This window comes from Mesoplodon mirus, assembly GCF_964341445.2.
Source record: "Mesoplodon mirus genome assembly, chromosome: 1".
In the NCBI taxonomy this organism is placed as follows: Eukaryota; Metazoa; Chordata; class Mammalia; order Artiodactyla; family Ziphiidae; genus Mesoplodon; species Mesoplodon mirus.
Window position 1 is genome coordinate 76,113,190 of NC_138976.1, and position 23,866 is coordinate 76,137,055.

Here is a 23,866-nt window from a genome sequence, read left to right on the forward strand (position 1 = left end):
AGTAGGAAGGAGGTTGGGGCTCAGGGAAACGAGCCAGAGCTCTTTCTATCCCGGCGCATCTGCCTACCCAGGTGAAGGGCTAAGAAGAGCTGCTTTTGGCAAATTACACAAAGTGTAGGTGACAGGCATCAGGTCCAATGCAGAACCTGGTCTGTTTCCACCTGCCTCTGCCACCCAAAGGACGAACCAAAGGAGGCTGAGAGGCAGACCTGTGCTGCACATTCCTGTGGCTGAAGGAAAAAGAGTTAGAGCTGAGAACTCACCAAAGGCAGAGATCTTGGTACAGTAACCCCTGTTCTAGACTGTAAATTTGAAGGGAATCATTCCAAAGGTAGACTACAGACTGTAATCAAGGGGTTATAAAGCCACGGCTCTGAACTACTAGTGCCCTCAGGCATCTCGCAGGAGGCAATGAAGGACGCTAGCAATATCCTAGGTCTCAAGTTATTTCTATAATAATTCTTTCAAACAAAATGGCCAGCAAACAGTAAAAGGTTACAAAGCACCTGAAGAGACAAAGCAGTGTGCACCAGAATCAATAGACAATATAGAATAGAGGGTAAGACACGTGGAGGATACATTGAGGTCTAGCATAATTTAATTGGAGTCTCAAAAGGAGAGGAGAGAGACTGGCGTATAGGTAAAACTTGAAAAGATAATAGCTGAGGATTTCCCAGAACCAATGAAGGAAAGCAATCCACTGGTGCTAGAAGCCTGAGCAGAGTAAATAAAAATAAATTCACATCTAGACACATCAGGCTAAAACTACAGAAGATCAAAGACAAGTTGTTTGACTGACAACTAATTGTTCAACAGCAACATTGAAAATCAGAAGACTGAAATAAAATAACTGACAGTCTAGAAACGATCTTTCTCAAATGAAAGGAAAATGAAGACGTTTTTAGACAGACAAAAACTGAAGAGAATGGGCTATCAGCAGCCCCATACAGAAAGAAATTCTCCAAGATATTCTTCGGTTAGGAGGAAAATTATCCCCCATGAACCTCAGAGATGCGTCAAGGAATAAAAAGGAAAGAAAAATTAAAAATAGGGGTTGGTTTATGTGAACCTTAGCTGTATAAAACATTAATAGTAATGTCTTATGATGCTGAAAATTTTTATCATATTAATATTATAAAGAACTAAAATATACAACCATAATAGCTCTAAGAACCGTGAGAGTAATCATACTTAAGATATACTAAGATCCTTGCATATTTTGGAAGAAAGTAAATTTATGGATCATTATTAGACTTTGATAGGTCAAGGATTCATGTTAACTCTTTGACCAAACAAGTTGGTCAAATAAAAAGCATATAAGATGGTAGATTTAAACACAAATGTATTTGTTATTACTTTAAATATAGATGAACTAAGTGCTCCAGGGAAAAGACAAAGTTTGGATTTTTTTAAAAAGACAAATATAAGCTCATTATAAGAGACACATTTTATATAAAAATACAGAAGATTTGAAAGTTAAAAAAATGGAAAAATATATACAAATAACAATAAAAAATCTGACTGTTAGTTTCAGATAAAGGTCAAAAGTATTGCTTAATATAAAGAGGGACTCTTCAAAATGATCAAAACTTTAACTCCCCCCAGGAAGACCTAATAATTTTAAATTTATAAAGCAAAAAATTGTTAAAACTATAAGAAGAAATAGAGAAACTGACAATAGCCCTGGAATATTTTAACAGCCCTCTCAGGAATTATTAGAACGAGGAGATAGAAAAATGAATAAGGCTGTAGATTATTTGAACAACATTGTTAACGTGCCTTATTTAATGGACTTACATAGATACTACAGCAAACAATATCAACATATAAATTGTTTTCATGACACAGGGAACATGTATAAAAATTCACTATAAAAATTAACTATGTATAAAAATTAGGCAATGAAACAATGCAGAGTATTATCACAAGGGCAATTAAGTTAGAAAGTATCAATAATAACAAAATGGATACAGAAAAGCATTTGATAAAATGCTTTCCTAAATCATCTATTCATGATAAAAACTCTGCAGAGGGCTTCCCTGGTGGCGCAGTGCTTGAGAGTCCGCCTGCCGATGCAGGGGACACAGGTTCGTGCCCTGGTCCGGGAAGATCCCACATGCCGCGGAGCGGCTGGGCCCGTGAGCCATGGCCACTGAGCCTGCGGGTCCGGAGCCTGTGCTCCGCAACGGGAGAGGCCACAACAGTGAGAGGCCTGCGTACCGCAAAAAAAAAAAAAACCCTCTGCAGATAGAAATCAAAAGGAAGTCCTTTAATCTCATAAAGAACATTGCTAAAGAAAAATCTTGGACATGGGCTATATGTGCTGACAGTATGTCATGCTAACTAGGGAAAAAATTTGATGAGTTCATGTAGAACGCAAATGCTTAAGGGCCTCAGAAGTACAAGCATCAGCTTTACATGTAATTCAAGTATGTAACTTTTATGCACTTCCCTGTGATTGCTGCATTTCACAGTTCTTAAAAAGGTCGTTTTCAAATAGCGTACCTGAAACAGAGAAACCTTTTACAGTAAAGGCATGAAGACAGGTATTTTAAATATTCAGAAAATGGAAAATTTTCCCTCAGTAGAAGGGCAGTCTAGGGTAGTGAGATACAGCCCAGCTTTGCCGTTAAAATCATGGCACCAGCTGGGTTCAGAGCTCAGCTCTGCCACTTACCAGCTGTGTGTCTTTGAGCAAGTGATGTAATGCCTCTGAGCCTCAGTTTTCTCATCTGTAAAATGGGGATAATACTACCTACCTCACACGATAGATATATCTGTTATTGATTACATAAAATATAACCATCTATTATAAAGATTAACTCAACGCATGAATTTGGAATAGTGCTTGGCACATGGTACATATTCAGTGTCAGCTATTAAAAACTGCTGAAGCAGAATTAAAACTTCAGAACCCGAGGCACAAACTATAGATGAGAGCAAGGAAAGGAATTTCCTTTTCCCAAGACTTTTGCAAGCCAGTAAATCAATTCTCTGTCTTCTTGTGTAGCCAATTCTATTGCCTGTGACCTAAACCCAGCCAGGAAACATAACATCTTCTGGCTTCCAAGACTGCTTAGGCAAGAGCAGGAATTATCTGATGTTCATATGTGCAAGCTGCATATTTAGCAGGGTGAGGCCTCCTGGCAGCCTTCAGTGACAGAGTCACAAGTGCAGGGCTGGGGATGCTGTTGAGGGCCATGCTGTATCTCATTTCATGTTTGTCACCCTGTGGAGCAGGAACAATTATTAGCATCCCAATTTCAAAATTGATGCGTAGTAAAATACAGTGATGCACAGAGAGATTAAGAACCTTATCTAGTGAGTGCTGGAGATGGAATTAAGCCCAAGCCTAATGGATCCATGCATTCAACCAACATACTATAAGTTCTCTCACTGTACTTAAGCCTTAACTTCTTTCCCCACCTCATGAATGGTCAAGCAATGTATCAGCCTAAAGTTCTGTTGAGACGGCTCACCTTTCACTCTGGTTGCCTATTGTTGCTTCACAAATCACCTTAACCCTTGTTGACACCCTATGACAATGATTTCTGCCCGCTCATGGACCCTGTAGGCTAGGAATTTGGACGTGGCACAGTGGGATAGCTTGCCTCTGCTCCCTGATGTCTGGGGTCTCTGATGGGAGAACTAGAAAAACTGGGAGTGACTCAAATGGCTGGGAGCTGGAGTCTTCTGGAGGCCTCTTTACCTTTTTGGCCTCGAGATAGTAAGTCTTCTTGCATATAACATTGCTGAGGGCAATATGGGGAAGCTGCTGGGCTTCGTGAGCCAGGATCACGAGTCACAGAACAGCACTTCTGTCAAACTGCATTGGTTGAATAAGGCTGCCAAGTTTCAAGGGAAGAGGGACTAGACCCACCTCTTAATGGAAAGAATCCCAAAGAATTTGCAGCCATGTTTGAAAACTATTACATCATTCTTATCCTTTTAATTGGCTAAAGAGTATCCAATATAATAAAGATGGCCTAGTGCCTAAAGGCAAATAATAGTTCAGCAGTATAGAGTTTCCAAGACATATTCTCTTTCTTCACACCTTCTGATTTGGAAAATGTTTGTTTTGGTTTTTTTTTTTTTTTTTGGGGGGGGGGTATGCGAGCCTCTCACTGTTGTGGCCTCTCCTGTTGCGGAGCACAGGCTCCGGACACGCAGGCTCAGCGGCCACGGCTTATGGGCCCAGCTGCTCTGCGACATGTGGGATCTTCCCGGACCGGGGCACGAACCCGTATCCCCTGCATCGTCAAGCGGAATCTCAACCACTGCCCCACCAGGGAAGCCCTGGAAAATGTTTTTGAAATGGCATTTCCCACTTCGTTTTAGTGAATAATATTTTCATTAGTCCAGATGGGCTAGACCAGTGCCATGGTAACCAACAACCCCAAAATCTCACTGGCTTAAAACCACCACTGAAAATAAGGTTTACTTCTAATTCCTATTATATATTCACCACAGCTTGGCTGGGTGCTTGCCTCTGTGTTCTTACCCCAGGGTCCAAGTGTACAGAACAGGTGTCTAGAACATCGCTGTGTTAGGGAGGGAGAAATTGTCCTCTGCCCTCTAGGTTCTTCTGGCTTGTCTAACTGACGTGAGACGGATTAACAGGAGAAAATCAAACAGAATTTTAATAACATGTCTACAACTGGGGAGACCCAGAAAAACTGAGTAACTCGCCCAAATGGCTGAAACCTTCACCTTAAAATACCATCTTCAGCTAAAGATAAAAGAAGATGTTGTAAGGGCTTGGGACTTCAAAAAGGAGGAAGGCAGTTGACCCGGAGATGGAAAAGCAAATGTTTGGTAAATAAATGTTTTCTGGGCTGTGCAGAAACAATGGGACTTAGAGTGGATGCATTTCTAGGCCCTGTTCTCCCCTGACACCAAGCCCATATTCTTTGCAGATGTCTCTGGTGAAAGTTCTATTCTGGGAACAGGCCCTCTATCTAATTTATTTTTTAGGCAGTTAGGGGGAAGGTCAAAATTTCTTCCTGAGTCTTTTGGGCCTTCATTGTTTTCAGCTCAAAATAACCTACGTGCTAAAGAGACACTTTGGAGTGGCAGATTTGCTCCCCAGCAGCTGGTTACCGTAAGGAGAGGAAGAGCTTTGGCTGAAAGTGACCACATCTCCTCTGCTCTTAACCCACTGCCTGGAAATTGTCAAAGGGCCCTGCCTGACCATGAGAAGGCCTGGAAGCTCAGCCTTCTGTGGCAGGGAGGAGAGAAACACTAGGTATCGTTGTGTGTGGCACTCATGACACCACAGTGATCCAGTAACGCCACGAAAGAAAGGAAGCTTAAATGTATTATTCGGAATAGTCTTTCTGAGCCTAGACCTGTGAGGGCTTTGGAACCCAATATTTGTAACTGGCCTTTTGGAAGTGTGGAAAGGTAAGTTAGTTTGGATGAAGATAAACAGTGTGCAAACGTGTTCAATTTCTGTTAAATGAACCAAATTCAAAAGTCCAGTGGAGGGGGCTTCCCTGGTGGCGCAGCAGTTGAGAATCTGCAAGCTAATGCAGGGGACGCGGGTTCGAGCCCTGGTCTGGGAAGATCCCACATGCCGCGGAGCAACTAGGCCCGTGAGCTACAACTACTGAGCCTGCGCATCTGGAGCCTGTGTTCCGCAACAAGAGAGGCCGCAGTAGTGAGAGGCCCACGCACCGCAATGAAGAGTGGCCCCCGCTTGCCACAACTAGAGAAAGCCCTCGCACAGAAATGAAGACCCAACACAGCCATAAATAAATAAATTAATTAGTAAACTCCTACCCCCAACGTCTAAAAAAAAAAAAAAGTCCAGTGGACACTGCAGATTGAGGAAGATATAGGACAGCTGGCTGAGGTTCCAAGCTTGGTTTCATGATCCTAAAGTGCACCTTGAGGAAAAACCTATGACCACCTATGTCTAACAATCACAGGTCTCCAGGGATACCCTATAGTCCTGATAGACGTTCCATATTGGGCCTCAAGTTGTACAGCCACTAAACCCAGGTTGGCTGCAGGTGCTCTTCCAGGGTGGAGAGGGTGTAAGATCTGGGGTCAGGACACCTCGAAACTCAGTCAGGAGCTTTTTGGTACGGTATCCATAGGTCTCTTCTTCCCCATGCGAAGCCACCCTCAGGAGCAGCCCTGGGGGCGTACACCATCCTCTCACCAACACACCCACCACCCACATCGCTGACAGCAGCCAGCTTCCTGTGACAGGGATGGGTGACTACAGGGTATGCACCCCATGGCAAGCCCTGGGGTCAGAAATTCAAATGACAGACGGATAACTCACCAATGTGAATAGGGCAGCAGGGCATAGAACAGTAGGAAGTTGTTAGTTAGAGCTGGCATGCCATCTAAAGGCATTCAGTTCATATTTTTTAAAATATATATTAAGTTTGTGCCAGCAAAAATGAGAGATGGTTGAGTGGATCTGTGGCCATGGATCTCCAGTTTGCATGCCCCAGTCTAGCCCCATCACAGTAGGTAAGTGTTCCCTATTTCATGGAAAGAGAATGAAGGTTCAGGGTGGTTAAGGCACGTGCCCGAGCTTGCACAGCTCATAAGGGGTAGAGCCAGGCAGTCTGGCTTCAGAGTCCATGCTTATAACCACCATTCTTCACTGCAGATTCTAGAATAAGTGTGCTTTCAAGACCTGGGTATGCACCAGAATCACTGTGGGAGCTTGTAGAGCTACACATTGCCTTCCTGGTCCCTAGATTCACTGAAACAGCATCTCCATGACGGGAGGCCACAACAGCATCCCCAGGTGATTCTTACCTCGTCCTCAGGTAGCAGTCTGCTGACCAATCTTTGGGAGACTTCTGTTGATGCTTTTAATCCATCTCTAAGGAGCCAGGCTTTCTGGGATCTATACGCAGAAAGCCAAGCTGAATCACATTATTGTTCCAACCCTAAGAACCTAGTTTTAAAAAAATGACAACTACTAATAACCTAGACCTTGGCTTCAAAAGAGGAGGCAAGTGGCTACAAGGAGAGTCCTTTGAGAACTTGAACTGGAGAGTGGTTCTTTTTTTTTTTAAACCTCTGCTTTCAGTCTTGCAGTTATATTTCTGGTAACAGTTTTGCAAGTGGCGGTAGGGAGGTGGGCAACTCTAGGTTCCCTCTAAATTGGAAAGTGCATTCTACATCAGGGAAACCTTTGAAGTCTGCTGTGGAGTCGAAACGTGAAGACACGATAGGGACATTGGAGGGGGAAGGCAGAAATTGTGGCGATCTGAACCAGTTAGCCATTTCCCACCTTTCTGCAATGTTTTTGGTGGCAGATGAGGGGATAGAAAGAGAGAAGAGAGGAAAGAGGAAAAGGGAAAGAGTGACCAGGGGAGCGGTTCTATAAAATGGAAGCTGTGAACTCTTGCAGGTTGGTCTGTGTTTGCATGACAGGACAATGAAAGGCCACCAAGATTCTACTTAGTGCCTTTGGGCTGTGCCCCCAAATGCTGGCCAGCATGTTTGTTTTGTCCTCCAGCCCAACATGATACTTCTGAGTAGGGACCGAATGCAGCTCCAATTTATAGGAAAAATGGCTTCATTGACTCCTCTTATTTATTTTGGATTTGCAGCCTAAGCACTGCCTTTTGCTTCCTGAAGTCCCAAGTCAGTTGCAAAGGTGGGGAGGGCTGTGGAGAAGGAGGCCCAGCTGGCCTGGTCAGTGTGGTTTCTGTTAAGCTCGTCACTGCATTCCCAGAACGCTAGCTTAGTTTTTGCTTTGATTGAACTTCTTTGGGAGTATCTCATCGCTTATATCCTGGAATGGCTTTCTCCCCCTCAGAAGAGAGCTTCTATGGAGGCCTGTTTTCTGACATTCACAAAATAGATGGGTTCCCTCAGGGTTGGGCTCGGAATTCAGATTTATCTATAGTCATTTTTCATATTCTCTAGTTTGGTTAATTTTAGGTCCATTTTGGATCAAGATGGATAGATAGATTTATTACATGAAAAGGGGATTAAAGTTAGGACCATGGTTGTATGTATTATATTAAAGAGCAGAATGTTTGCAGTGTTTAGTATTTTCACTTAACTTTTTGTTTTTTTAAGGACTAATCTTTTTTAAAAAAATTATTTTTTTTATTTATTTTTATTTTTGGCTGCATTGGGTCTTCATTGCTGAGTGCAGGCTTTCTCTAGTTGCAGCCAGAGGAGGCTACTCTTTGTTGTGGTGCGCGGGCTTCTCATTGCCATGCTTCTCTTGTTGCGGAGCACGGGCTGTAGGTGTGTGGGCTTCAGTAGTTGTGGTGCACGGGCTCAGTAGTTGTGGCTCACGGGCTCTAGAGCGCAGGCTCAGTAGTTGTGGCTCAAGGGCTTAGTTGCTCCGCAGCATGTGAGATCTTCCCGGACCAGGGTTCGAACCTGTGTCCCCTGCATTGGCAGGCACATTCTTAACCACTGTGCCACCAGGAAAGCCCTCAGTTAACTTTTATTAGCAACAAATGTATTTGATTTTTTTTGTTGTTACAATTTCTCTTCTAGACACTTCTCAGGTGGATTTGAAATAGCTAGTCATCTTTGTTACCCCAAATCTGGGCTTCTGTAAACAGGGCAGCATCTCACCTCTAGGACCCCTTTGTGCAAATTAGAAAAAGGCTCTCTCAGCGGGAATGCACAGGGTGGTGAGGCTAGGGGATGGCATCTTTGTGAAAAGACAAAGGCACCCTTCCTCTGGGAAAATGCAGCCCCTTGCCAGGATGCCTGGCTTGCTGAGAGAAGCTGGCATAGATTTCCACCCCTGCTTACCTCTTTGGGCAGGGCCCTTATAAATTTGCCCTGACAGTTAGTTACAGATTCCTATACTTGGCTGTCTCTGTTACATTGTGTAAGTGTTCAGGATTTGAAGGGCAATGTAATCAGAAACTTTCTCCCTACTGTATAGCACAGAGAACTATACTCAGTATTTTGTAATAACTTATAAGGGAAAAGAATCTGTAAAAGAATATATATATATATATATATATATATATAACTGAATTATATATGTATAACTGAATATATAACTGAATCACTTTGCTCTACACCTGAAACTAACACAACATTGTACATCAACTATACTTCAATTAAAAAAAGACTTCAAAAAAAAAAAGAAAAGAAGAAACTTTCTCCAATGCTGAGATGTATTGGAAACAAAGCCAGAGGATGCCTCCAAGTTTATAATTATAGCAGGTATGGATTTTTCCACGACTCCTGTGATGCAAGGAATTTCTGTATTGTATGGATCTCTAGCTCCCATCTGAATTGGCAAGAAGCTCAGCAGTAGCCATTTGGGGCTCCTTCCCTTTTCCAGATCATATAAAACAGCTCAGAGGGGATGGAGCCGGGAGAGGGCACACACCGTCCTGGGGGAGAGTGCAGGTCTCTGTGGTTGCCTTCACCTCTGCTGTTGTCCTGTCCTCTGTCTGGGGCACTGCTCTGGGCAGGGGCACAGAGTCTTTTCCCTAACAGTCCTTTCCACTGCCACAGGCCATCTTTTTCTCAGAGTTCTTTTCCCTTTCCTGCTTTCTCCGATCGGACAGCTTCCCTTTCCTTTGAACTCTGGATTGTGAAGGTTTCATTCAACCCTATCTCCACATTAGCACTTAGTGCTAGTTAGAACCACCCAAGCACCTGCTAACCCTTCACAGGCAGAGCAGTCCCTTGGGCTGAGGAAGAGGCAGGAGGGAGACTGGATGGACAGTCTCATCTCATCCTGGTGAATCTTCCTGATGAAGGGGGTGCAAAGCATAAGTTAGTTTCTCAGTATACCACCCCCTGCACTAAACACTTGAAACAGTATCCCAAGCCCACCATTTCTTTCAGCATCTCTTATGGGCAAGACACATAGTATCGGGAGGGAAACAGACACATTTAAGAAAAATTTTGCCTTCTAGTAACTTAGAGTTTAGTTGAAATGTGATAGAGGAAAGAAAAGAAAACCCCTACAAATTCCTGTAAATCAAGATAAAAAGAAATCATCAGAGAAGCAAGTGAAGGGGTCAGAGAATGGAGAGATCCTTCCTGGGACTGTCAGAGAGATTTCATGAAAAAGGCCTTGAGGGATGGGTGAGATTTCAGCATCCGTCCAAAATGAAAGAACAACATATGTAAAAGTGGAGAAGAGCGTGGGCTGAGAGGTCACTGTTCAAGGGGTGCAGTGAGGTGAGACAAGGAGCAGGCAGAAGACTGGGGAGGAATTGTGGAAAGGAAGGGTGTGTTCATTTCCTTTGGCTGCTGTGTAACAAATTACCACAAACTGGGTTACTTAAAACAATAGAAATTTATTCCCTCGGAGTTCAAGAGGCCAGAATTCTGAAATCAAGGTGTCGGCAGGCACACACTCCCTTTGGAGCCTCTGGGAGAGGATCTTTTCCTCGCCCTTCCATCTTCTGGTGGCTGCAGGCATTCTTTGGCTGGTAACCACCATCTCTGTCCCCATCACCACATCACTTTCTCCCCTGTGTGTGCATATGATCTCCCTCTGACCCTCTCCTATAAGGACTCTTGTGATTGCATTGAGGGCCCAGCTGGAAACTCCAGGCTAATCTTGTCATCTCAGAATCTTTCACTTAACCACGTCTGCAAAAGACCCTTTTTCCGAATAAGGTCACATTCACAGATTGCAGGGCATAGGACCTGATATCTTTGGGGGTTGAGGCATAGGATTCTGCCTACCAGAGAGGGTAAGACCCAACTGTCAAGAAGCTGACAGCCATACTGCAAGGGCAGACCTTGGGCTTAGGACACCATCCAGGACTTTTACATTAGGGTTCCTAAAAGCTCACTCTGGTGAGCCTGAGAAGAGTTAGCAGACTCCTGCAAGCCAGGGGTGATAGGGGACTGTGTTAAAGGAAAGAGCCATGGGATGAGAAGGAGTGGGTGACTGCTTAGATGTGGGGAAAAGAGAGAAAGACTCACCAAAGTGCACTTCCAGCCCAGCTGATGGAGAGATTGGTGGGATCTGCTAGTAGCAGAAAGGGGAAGGTGGTGCCATGAGCTGATCTGGTTAGGAAGTTAATTTCAATTTGCAAGAGGTTGAGTTTTATGAGGAAAGAAAGCTTTTTCTCACTGGTGGTAGAAAGCTGGATAGTGATGGTTCCTCAAAATGATCCAAGAAAAACATACTTGGGGTTTGTTTATTAGTGTGATTTTGTTTTAATTTGTTTTAAAGTTTTGATTTATTTTAGTGCACAGACAGACCAAAGGTAACTCAAGAAATCCAAGAGTAGGGTCAGGTCTCAGACACTAGACCTCGAGCAAGTTATTGATTCAGGCCCGCCTGGCAGGAGTTAGTGGATCTTTACTTTCGAGATTATTGTGACGTACGCCATCCTTTTCTCTCTACCAACTCTTTATTATTTCCCTCTGCTCTGTTTAATTTTTATTTCTCCAAGATCTTTTCTAAATTTCTTAGAATTTTTCATATTTCTCAGAATCTCTGCTTTCTCGTAATCCTGGATTACCCTGGTGTCTTATGCCCTTGTGATTAGTGAATTATAACCTCGTGGTTAATTTAGCTCCCACTGCTGGCTGGCTTATTCTTTCATTACTTACCAATTTAAAAAATTGATCAGAAAAAATCTGATCAGCTGGTTCAAGTTTTGCCTCAGGCTATTGCTCAGTCACTGGTCAGCCTATGGATCAGCTGCCTGTAGGTCAGGGACCTACTCCTGGTCCAGTCAGCTATGGCCAAGGAGTGGGATCATGTGAACAAACCAGGCAACCTAGTCTCTAGCTGGAGCAAGGAATTTGACAGGCACAGTCATGGGCGTGCCTTAGGACAGTGGTTCTCAAAGTGTGGTTCCTGGACCAGCAGCATCAGCATCACCTGGAATTTGTTAGACATGCAGATTCTTGGGCCCCAACCCATATGTCCTAAATGAGCAACTCCAGGGGAGGAGTCCAGCTATCTGCATTTTATCAGGCCCTCCAGGTAATTCTGATACACACTCAAGTTTGAGAACCACTGCCTTAGACTAAGCAGACTGCACACGGACTAAAAATGAATGTTTGAATGAAATCATGAGAGAAAGGTGGTTCATCTTTAACCCAAGAAGGAGTGTTGATGCAAGTTGCCTCTAAGCATCAGGCGAACGTGGCATTTGTTGTAAATCCCTATTTTATGGATGTTGGAATGTCAGTGTTTTATGTTGTTGAATGATCTGCATCCTCCAGGTTTTACTACCTGCCTCAAACCATGAACTAGGATAAGTACTGTCTTCCCCATGCCCTCCTTCCCACATGGATACTTCCCTGACTGTCCTAATGCACAGTCCTCATTGGGACCAGCCAAGCCCTGGGCTCCCTCCACAGATTTGAACAAATTTTACTTAATAAGTGATTGTGTTTCTGGTTAGCATTTGTTTTTCTCCAAAAAAATCAGTTAACTATTTACTTTGAGTCTTGTGACATTCGGATCATTTACACCTCTCCTGTCTATTGCCGGTCAGGGTAAGAAGTTCATTTGTTAGGGGCTTGTTTTTATGGCTCCAATTTACATGAATGTGAATCAAAACAACAACAATATAGAACAAGAGAGAAGATGAAAAAGAAAGGGAAAGAAGAAACCTCTTTCCTTCCGGGGGGTGGGGTATAAACAGGTTAAAGCCTAACACAGGGCTAGGACGAGGCTGAGGTTAGCAGGGTGTAGAATTTAAAGGGGTGCCAAAAAATTCAGTACTCAAGATAAATATTGTAATGCAATACTTTAAAAAATCAAAACCAATGCAAAAAAATCCATGGTGAGCTAAGTATCAGAATTTTAAATAGAGACAGACTCCATTTCCCTTTCTAGGCTTATTAACTTGAGATGACAGCAAAAGCCACCCAAACCTCCAAGGTTGAATGGAGCCGCGGTGTGAGTACCCTCGAATGGAGGCATTGCTGATGCCGTTTGCTGCAGGATGAGCACTCACTGTGTCCTACTCTTGAGTGCAGAAAAGCTATGTCAAGCACTCTAAGAAGCACTGGAATTAGAAAAAAGATGCTATATTTCTAATAGATTATAGTCTCTATTAGTTTATTTCCTTCATTCACCAAGAGTCATCTTGGAACATCTAATACATTCACAAAACCGGAAATGCTCTTCTCCCCACTGTCCACCTGTTCTTGGTTAGTGGGAATGGCTAATCAGTCCTATCTGACCCCTCATCTGATGTGGGACTGGTCTAGTACAGTGGGATGACGATCCTACTTTTTCTTTATCTCTCCTCTTAGGCTCACCTTGTCCTCTCTGTTTTTCCTTGTCATTCACGGGTCTCGTGTTCAGAATTGTGTCATGGAAAGAGCAGTAGAGGAAGAATCACTATGTTCTCATCCCAGCTCAGCCACCAAACAGATGTGTGACCCTGGGCCAATCACATCTCCTCTCTGGGCTCAGTTTCCTCATCTGTCACGTGAAAGAATCAAATTAGATCATCCCATGCTCCTCTCTGTTTCTTAAGCTCTGTGTCCAGCTCCTCCTCAGAAATTTCACGTCCGCAGGCTTCTAATTTTTCACCCCTCTTCTCACTCCCCAGTCTGAGGGCCTTTCCACTTGCTTCAGAAAGATGAATCTCCCTCTCTCTCTTTTCCATGATGAATGGTTGATGAAATGAAAAAAGTATCTGGGAATCGCACGTACCAAAGCTGTGATTTCTAAAGAAAAACATGACAGTAAAAATTCGGTACCACTGACCCTCTGGCTCACCCAGAGTGCCCTTCATGAATGGCCACAGAAGTCTCTATCAGCCTCATCATTTTCTTTTCATCAAACTGATATAGCATCCTTTTATTCCACCAATATTTATTCAATGCCTCCTAAGCAGCAGCACTTTTCTAGCCCTAAATTAGACAAAGCTCCTGCTGTCATGGTGTAACCATTCATTCTAGATCATGCATTCTGTGTACACACACACATTCACATGCACACTCAAGCAAGAAAAAAAATACTTTATGATCCTTAAATTATGACTTGAGGCTCCCATTTCACAAGACTGGCAAAAAATGCAAACTTGGGCACTTTTAGGGATCTCTCCCAGAATTCCCTAGGATCCTACAAGCATCTAAAGACTTTCTGGGTTCCTGAAAAATGTGTGAAAGGACCTCAGTAGTATTCAGTCCATGGTGATCATCACTGATGTTTTTCTTCCCAAACCCTCACGGTCTCTTGAGGGCAGATTGTTCCACAGCTTCTATGTCAGGCTGGCCTGGAACTCTTTGCTCAGGGTGGGAGTTCCCATGTTCAAGGTCTTCCTCAGAGAATTTCAGTTTGCATAGTTAACCATGGAAGCCTTCTTCTCTGACATGGTCAGGATAAGGGACAACTACTTAATTCACTACTCCAAAAAGAGAGTTAAAAGGGGTAATTAAATGTACACATATCTTGACCATTCTATTTTTAGCACAAAACATATAAATGTATGTTTGTTTGTCAACCTTTTAATTTTGGTCCAACACCTTTTCTTTGAATATGAGCATACTCTTTTGTTGTTGTGATTATCTTTCTTCAAAAGATTCCCACTCATAATTCATCATCTGTAATGTTCACCTTTAATTTCTTTATTGTCAGTGGGAACTTAAGGCCACTTGTGAGGCAATCTGAAAAAAGAATGTTCTATACTTTAAAAAATTCTCCCCAGTACTTAACAGCATCTCACTCACATCTAATTGGACAGGCATGGCTAATCACCATTATCTAACTCTTTCCAAAACATTCAACTTAATTTTCATAGAAAGAACTCTTCCTATTTATTCTCACATTTCTGTGGTTTACATATAATTTAATAAATTCATAGTTTCAATAACAAGTACAACAGGCATTAACATATTTAGGAACAAACGTAACTGACTTCTAATAAGCACATAACTGCTAGAGGCAGAAGTAGGTGAGCACGTTAGAGGGTCATCTGTTGGTCACAGACATCCAGTGTGCAGTGGACCTCAGTCAGGATGGTCTACAGAAGAAATGGGCAGCATAGGTTCATCTGTAGAGTTCAGCAGAGATCAGTTAAGAGAACACCTGCAGTGTTTACAGTATCGGTTACAACTGTGCTCCCTTACCCTCTTGCCAATAGGTACCACCACTTAAAGGTAAGGAGTAGAAAATCCTTAATCTTGAAACTTACAATGCTGTCAAACAAAATAGGTCTTAATTTTCAGTTAAAAAAAAAGTGAGGGTTAGGGTTAGGGTTTCAAGTTCAGTTTCACTTCATTTTCTTAAATTGATAGGATATTTTAGCTTTATTCATCCTCCAGGACCTCAAAGTGATTGATTTTAGCTTTATTCTCTTTCTTTGTCCTCACTTTACCTCTCTTATAGGTGTTGTGTAGGCTTAGATAGCCGAAAAGGGGGGAAGAAGGAAAGAGGGGAGAGAAGACAGGAAGAGGAGGAAAGCTAATAATCTGACATCTATACAAAGTGGGTGTTTGGCTCTTAAAGAATCCAGATGCTGCCCTATGGGCATCCTGTGGAACAGGGCCTGGCAAAATGTGCCAGTGGAAAATTTTTCTGGGCACCAGTTGGGTTACTAAAAGGAAAGGAAATGCTTCTGTTTCTGTGTATCAAGTTTATGGGCGCAGAACCAGAAGGAAGCAGCACTTGCTTGTGTAGCTGTGAAAAGGCTCTAGATTTTCATCTCTCTTCTGGCTTCCAAGATTACATCTGCGCTGCTTCATCTCGTCGTCTTTATAGAGTGAGATAATGTAATACATTTAGCCATAAATGTATTAAACTATGAGACTTGCTGCTAGAGCATTCTTTCCAAAGCACAGCTCTGACAGTGTCACCTTTTAGCTCAAAAACCTCCAACATCTCCCCTTACCTAATGAATTAAAACCTTACATTTGGCCCTGGTGGTTAGGTCTCTCCAAACAAGTCTTGCTCACGTATAGCTCAGGAATGCCCTGTGACCACACTCCACTCAGGACAACTGGGCTACTTGTGCTTCTGGTGCCCTGGGTGTTTGCTTGGGCTCTTGCTGTCTGATTAGGATGCATGCATTCCCTCCGTGCCTCTATCTGTTAGGAATACGTGAAGGCTGCAAGTAATGGAATCTTTCTCTCCCCTCCAAAATTACAGGTTTTATTTTCCTCAATATGATATCTTTTTTCCCCTTATGCCAGTATTTCCCAAACTTCTTTTCTGCCAGTACCCCTATATTAGTATTCGTCTTTAAATGGACTTAACTTTGTTTTCACTTAAATCTATTTTTTTATTCTAGAAAGCTTACATCAGTGCTCTCCATGGAAAAAGCAGTATCCCTAGGTAAACTCCCTTGATAAATAAAACAGTATCTCTTGATAAATAAAAATCATCATAAAAAATAAATGCAATAAAAAATACAATGATATTACCTTCTATCTAGGTAACTCTTGCCTGAGGCATGCTCTGTCCTGGTAAAAGTGTTAAAGATTGGCAGCAAATAGATTTTCTCTTTGCTGAAATTAGGAGGATTGAAGAGGAATGGAAAATCGACTGACCTTCTCAGTGTTCTGGTGCCACGCCCATGCACCATCTAAAATCATCTCCTGCACCACCTGAAATCATCTCGAGTGGTGTGTCCTCCTCACTTTGGAAAACACTGCCTGAGTCTCATGAAATGATGAGCAGCTAAAGGGCAAGACGTGATTCTTACTCCCCTTCATGTCCTTCACCTTTCCAAGAAGCTATTCCCCAGGCCCCCAAACCTCCCCACCTCCTTCTAGGGGACGCTGAGGTGCCCCATGAGCCACTGTGTTATATGATGGGAAGAAATGAACAGTTATTCTCTGTAGCACTAGCTGATGGATTGGTCTGTCTTCTCCAAAACATCAGGAGAGTATGTCCATCAGGTCCATGGACTTAGGATGGAGAATGAGTGTTTTTCCTCAAGTTCACACATGTGTGTGTGGCGGTGGGGTGGGGTGGGGCGGGTGTGTGTTGGGGAGGGAATGTAGCAGAGGAAGACTGGGGGGTTTTCTGAACTTCCTTGGTTCACAGCGCTCTGTTCCTGAAATGCTTCAGTACTCTCGTAGTTGGTTTGTGCAAGTTCCTATCTTAGAGCGGTGTGTTTGGGAGCCAGGTAAGACTTTGGAGATCAACTGCTCCCTCTCCTCTCCCTAACCCCCCGCCCACTGAGCCTCCTCTTACGGAAGAGGAAACCAGGGACCAGAGAACAGGTGTCCGGATCCGCAAATCAGAACTGAATCCAGATGCTTGGAATAGAAACCCATCCCTGTGGCCCTCCTGTGACTGACTTTCTTCCTCCTTTTCCAGGCAGTGCTGAGCCCTCTCATAGCCATCGCGCTGAAAATATCCCAGATTCACGAGAGAACCGGCCGGAGGGGCCCCACTGTCATCACCTGAACGGAGGACAGATCGCTCACCACAGCCAAAAGAACGCACTCGGCGGGGGACGCTTCACTCATGCCTTCTTGCTACCTGTTTGTGCCTCTTATGACTTTGAAAAAAAACAAAGGTTGATTTGGTGGTGGGCGGGGTAGGTGGGGAAAGAAAAAAAAGTCTGTTTTGTTTGGGTTTTAGTCAGTTTCTGCAAATGCAACAGGGTCTTTGATTGTCTCTGAAAGCTGCACTGTCATCTGATATCTGTGCTTTATCACACGAGGGAACCTGCCCTTTCGAGAGAGAATCAGTGGGCTGGGAATAGTCAGGGCATCTGTGCATCATTGGTGTCAGGGGAGAGAAGGCTCTGGAATAACAGAGGAGCGTGCAATGCCAGAAGTCAGCTGACCCTAAGCCCCAGGTGCTCCCAGACAGACCTAAGAAGGCTCTCCTCAGCAGGGGGAGGATTTAACTTTTCATCCCAGGTCAGGTCTCCCATGGGTGAAAGTTGTAGAACTCCTAATAGCCCACCTCATGCCCACCAACCACCTGATGGCCACTCACCCTCCTTCCCATCTCCAAAGTCCCCATGCCACCCCCTTCACATCTTCAAGAGCTTCCTACAAACCACAATGACACACTTTCAACAAAACATATCAAAGGGTGTTTTTCTCTCTTATTTTGTAAATAATATCAATACTAGCTATTAAGCAGGCTGCATTCCTTCAAATTCAGCCATTCATTACACAGGTGGGAGGTCATTTCTTAGCAGGACTCTTGAGAATGAATGCTAAACATTTTCGGGCCCTGCCTTGATTATATCACGTGGGTTGGTACATGAGTTGATACTAATTCCTGCTGAGAAGGCAAAATACCACCATGTCGGCCGTCTCTCTGACTTTCTCGCTCGGCTAACTTATCTCCCAATAAGGGCCTGTTTTCATGCACTTGTTTGGACACAGTTCGGATCTTACTTGTCATGTCCATAAAAGGAGACAGTGAAATGCTGTAAAAGTAGGAGACGAAGTGGATGCTGGAAGAGAACCTTGCTGGTGACACAGTGATGGGCCTGATGAGATGGCAGGGATTGTGGGGTCCCCTGCTGGAAATCAGAGGGTCACAGCTGGCTTTATTTGCCCCGAGAAAAGATACTGTGGCCCTGGCAGCCTCTGTCAGTCCTCAGCCAGAACCCTGGGTGCACAGGACCTGTTTGCATATGTTTTGCTTCCTTGGGAACGCACCCACTTATCATGTCATTGGCACAGATAACATGGTGTGCTTTGACAGTTCAGCAATGCATTATTGCTGTAGTCAAGATTAGGGCAAGCAGGGAGACATTCCCAGCAAGGTATTTGTTTCCATTTTCTATCTATGCTTCTGTCAGAAACTTGCTAGGACCTTTAGTAGCTAATAAAAAAGAAATTTCTGATTTCAACCTTACACAAGAATTGTGGATTTTTGCTTATTTGTTTGTCTTGCCATTTGAGAAACTCCAGTAGTGGTCACTCTTCTGATAAGTCTGCCTTGCAGAACACTTGCAAGGGCTGGTTTTCATCATTATGATCTTGGGAATTTAGTAAATAAATGGAACAGAGAAGGCAAAGTGCTCAAAACTGCCTTTGGGCATCAGAAGAAACAAACGTGGCATCTAATCTTTCATCACAAGGGTCTTCATTTCAAAGTAATAGTAGGGTGGCTTTGAGCTGAGATTCTAAGGAACTAGTTATGAAGTTTATCAGCAATGGAATACAACTTGCCTTGTGGCTTTGGTTCTCATCATCTTTAAAGTGGAGGTCCATGGGACTTCCCTGGTGGCGCAATGGTTAAGAATCTGCCTGCCAGTGCGGATTCGAGCCCTGGTCTGGGAAGATCCCACATACTACGGAGCAACTAAGCCCGTGCGCCACAACTACTAAGCCTGTGTGCCACAACTACTGAAGCCCACACACCTAGAGCCCGTGCTCTGCAACAAGAGAAGCCATCGCAATGAGAAGCCTGCGCACCACAACAAAGAGTAGACCCCGCTCGCCGCAACTAGAGAAAGCCTGCGCTCAGCAACGAAGACCCAACCCAGCTGAAAATAAACAGATTTATTTTTAAAAAAAAAAAGGAAAAAAAAAGAAAGTGGAGGTTGATGACAGCCCAACTAGATACACTCAGACTTAGACAGCTAAGCCTATTTTTCAGTATCTTTTCTCAAGTTGCTGAACTTTTCATCATGTCGAACTTTGAAGTTCAAATGTAAATTAATCCTCATTTTTAAATCCTGTTTCTTTTCTTTTCTTTTTTTTTTTTGTACGCGGGCCTCTCACTGTCAAGGCCTCTCCCGTTGCGGAGCACAGGCTTCGGATGCGCAGGCTCAGCTGCCATGGCTCACGGGCCCAGCCGCTCCGCGGCATGTGGGATCTTCCCAGACCGGGGCACAAACCCGTGTCCCCCTGCATCAGCAGGCGGACCCTCACGCACTGCGCCACCAGGGAAGCCCAAATCCTGTTTCTTTATTTCAGTATGGAGTCATGTGTGTCCAGCAACACAAATATCATTCATTCATTCATTGAGCAAACGCCAATTGAACAGCTACTCTATCCAGAGTCCTGGGTTTTTTTGGTGCAGCAAATGGATGCATAAAATATTATTCCTGCTCCTGTGAGTTTGTAGTTTGGGAACAGGAGGCTATGGCAAACATGCACAACGAATCAGGTAGACGTGAAGGTTACAGCAGCGGCACAAGCAACCGTCTGTGGGAATACACAGAGAGATTGACTCAGAGATGGAAGGCACTAGAACGGATTTCCCAAAGAGTAGAGTTTCCTGGGCCTGGTAACCATTTCTGTAATTTCACCAAGGGTGAATGTAGCAAGAACAAATACTAAAAGTGGAGGGGTAGGATGGCTGGAGAAGAGGCTTGCTTTGGGTCTAGTGAGAGGTTGGCTTGCATGAGTGGAGCTGAAGCAGACACAACGTTATAAATATCAGACGAAGCAAATCTTTGGGCCCAGCTACGGAAAGAAGCAGCTGCACAGCCACCTATTTTTACGGAGCTTTTTCTCAGCGAGGGTGCAAAAGGGAAGGTCCTGTAGTGGCTCAGGACACAGCCTGCCTCTGGAACCTGCTTCAGATCACGCTGCCAAGGTACGAATTCTGCTTTACATAAAAGTCAAGCTTCTCTTGCCGAGCTATACATGCACATCCTCTTGCCTTACCCTTGGGAGAACTGAAAGACAGGAAGTCACCCTTCTGCACATAATGTTCTTTGGTTCTTAAAGACAGAGCTTCAGCCACCAGTCTGTCTTAGGAGTAGATGACTGGAGAGGTCCTCGAATGTTGTGGGGACCACAGGAGAGAAACGTGGAAGGGACTGTGGATAGAGTATGGCAGCTGTCAGGCCACTCCTGTGATCAGCTAGGACTGAGGTGTCCACTCACTGCACCACGTGCTTCCAGAGCAATGACAAGCACCAGTGTATATAATGCAGTGATTCCCAAAGAGGGCAGTGCCACTACCCGCCCAGGGAGTGTTTGGAAATGTGTGTGTGTGTGTGTGCCAGGGAGGCGCTTAGTGGGAGGGGACCAAGGATGTGAAGTATGCTGCTGTGTCAGCCAGTCCCCTAGGTCAAAAAGTTGTTTTGCCTCATCTATGATTCTTGAGTTTATTGACTGACCTTGGAAATGGATAGACAGCTGTTATTAAAATGAGATCCTTTATCAATCTTACTGATCCAAGGTGCAGCCTACATCTACCGTATTCTTGGCGCAAATCGTGCTGCGTGACGTTGCAGGCTGAAGGGCTTGCACAAGACATGAAGGCTTTCTGCACAGGAAGCTTCAGATTGATGACCAATCCCATGGTGGCACAATGGGCTGACAGTTGGCCACACTGAGCCAGTGTTCTCTGCAGGTAATACAGGCCATGACAGGGTTAATGACATGGTGACTTCTGATTGGCCAGCGTGGCTCGGTGTAAGGCATAGGATTTACCTTGGCAACACATCCATCAGCCACGGCCTGTGGCGGGTGTGGGGAATTTGAAATGCACCTGCGGGAACTGGTAGTGATATAACAGATGACTCCATTTTATTGCTTGATTACCCACGGGCTACTCGCCAAACACGTGGACCCTGATATCCCAGACACCTGCCTTGAAGAGATTTCCATTCCTGAGTGGTGAAGGGGCGGAGAAATCACACGCCTTTGGAAATGAGGTAATTCCCAGTAAACCAGTCTTTGGCCCTTCAAAAGTTACAAACAGGGCTTCCCTGGTGGCGTGGTGGTTGAGAGTCCATCTGCCGATGCAGGGGGCACGGGTTCGTGCCCGGTCCGGGAGGATCCCACATGCCGCGGACCAGCTGGGCCCGTGAGCCATGGCCGCTGCGCCTGCACGTCCGGAGCCGCCCGTGAGCCATGGCCGCTGTGCCTGCGCGTCCAGAGCCTGTGCTCCGCAGCGGGAGAGGCCGCAACAGTGAGAGGCCGGCGTACGGCAAAAAAAAAAAAAAAGTTACAAACAGCAAGAGATTATCCGAGGCGGCAGAGCTTAGCAGAATGCCTGCTCCACTCCGACCAGCTGGAAACGTCATCAGTGGATGGTTCATGCGGCTGACGACCCACCTGGTATGTACCTAAGTTGTCATTTCATGGAGCATAGAATATGGTGAAGGGATGCGGTATAAACCCATGTCTTTATCATCTTCCCATGTCTTTTAGCACCTAGTATGTGCCTTACAAAATAGGTGAGCTGGGGAGATACCTCACCAAAGACAGTGTGCTGAAGTAGAATCTTAAAGGATGGATAGGAGTGGGAGTTTTTGAGTGGAGGGGCTGAAAGTATACACTCTACATTTCAGATGTGCAAAAGATGCAGCACAGTGTATTCTATAAGTGACCTTGTCATGCTCATCTTCTGGTGGAGGTGGCTTCTTAGACGTTATAAGATTAAAACACTGGAGAGTCATCACCTCTGAGAATTTCCCTTCCTTTGTTGACACGTGAGCCCCCCACCCCGCCGTTCACTTTTTTGCGGTAGGCGGGCCTCTCACTGTTGCGGCCTCTCCCGTTGCGGAGCACAGGCTCCGGACGCGCAGGCTCAGTGGCCATGGCTCACGGGCCCAGCCGCTCTGTGGCATGTGGGATCTTCCCGGAGTGGGGCAAGAACCCACGTCCCCTGCATCGGCAGGCGGACTCCCAACCACTGCGCCACCAGGGAAGCCCCCGCCGTTCACATTTCAGAGGAGGTAACGGGTAAAGACCGCACTTTCTCATAGTCTAAGTGCCCTGCCTGCCATTCACAGAATCATGGTTCTCAATTCATCACCATTAATTTTATCATAAACTTCAGGAGGAAGAGGGGATACAATGTCTACTTCCCCTGAGTGAATCATCCAGGCGTGGCCAATGAATTCTCATTAATCACAACAGGACACTTTTTTTTTTTTTACTTTTCATTTTATATTGTATAGCCGATTAACAATGTCGTGATAGTTTCAGGTGCAGAGCAAAGCGACTCCACCATACATACACATGTATCCACTCTCCCCCAGATTCCCCCCCCATCCAGGCTGCCACATAACATTGAGCAGAGTTCCCTGTGCTATACAGTTAAGTCTTTGTTGGTTATCCTTTTAAAATATAGCAGTGTGTACATGTCAATCCCAAACTCCCTAACTATCCCTCCCCTCCACCCTTCCCCCCACCCTGTAACCATAAGTTCATTCTCTAAGCCTGAGTCCGTTTCTTTTTGTAAGTATGTGCATTTGTATCACTTCTTCTTAGATTCTGCATATAAACGATATCATACGATACTTCTCTTTCTCTGTCTGACTTACTTCACTCAGTATGACATCTCTAGGTCCATCCATGGTGCTGCAAATGGCATTATTTCATTCTTTTTTATGGTCGAGTAATATTCCATTGTATATATGTACCACTTCTTCTTTATCCATTCCTTTGTCGATGGACAATTAGGTGGCTTCCATGTCTTGGCTGTTGTAAACAGTGCTGCAGTGAACGTTGGGGTGCATGTATCCTTTCGCACCATGTTTTTCTCCGGATATATGCCCAAGAGTGGGATTGCTGGGTCGTATGATAGTTCTATTTTTAGTTTTTTAAGGAACCTCCATACTGTTCTCCATAGTGGCTGTACCAATTTACATTCCCACCAACAGTGTAGGAGGGTTCCCTTCTCTCAACATCCTCTCCAGCATTTATCGTTTATGGATTTTCTGATGATGGCCATTTTGACTTGTGTGAGGTGATATCTCATTGTAGTTTTTTTTTTTTTAATTTATTTTTGTTTTTTGCGGTACGCGGGCCTCCCACTGCTGTGGCCTCTCCCGTTGCGGAGCGCAGGCTCCAGACGCGCAGGCCCAGCGGCCATGGCTCACGGGCCCAGCCGCTCTGCGGCATGTGGGATCTTCCCGGACCGGGGCACGAACTCACGTCCCCTGCATTGGCAGGCAGACTCTCAACCACTGCGCCACCAGGGAAGCCCTCTCATTGTAGTTTTGATTTGCATTTCTCTAATCCTTAGCGATGTTGAACACCTTTTCGTGTACCTCTTGGCCATCTGCATGTCCTCCTTGGAAAA

The 23,866-nt window shown here is 44.6% G+C and overlaps 1 protein-coding gene across 1 annotated transcript in view; it reads left to right on the forward strand.

The window, feature by feature from the left end:
* PGM5 (phosphoglucomutase 5) overlaps positions 1–18,721 on the forward strand; it is a 192,933-nt gene extending 174,212 nt beyond the window's left edge. Inside the window, exon 11 of the mRNA XM_082612658.1 lies at positions 17,222–18,721. Within this exon, the coding sequence (XP_082468784.1) occupies positions 17,222–17,311 (90 nt within the window). The 3' untranslated portion in view covers positions 17,312–18,721. The remainder of the gene's footprint in view (positions 1–17,221) is intronic.
* The last annotated feature ends 5,145 nt before the right edge of the window (positions 18,722–23,866 follow it).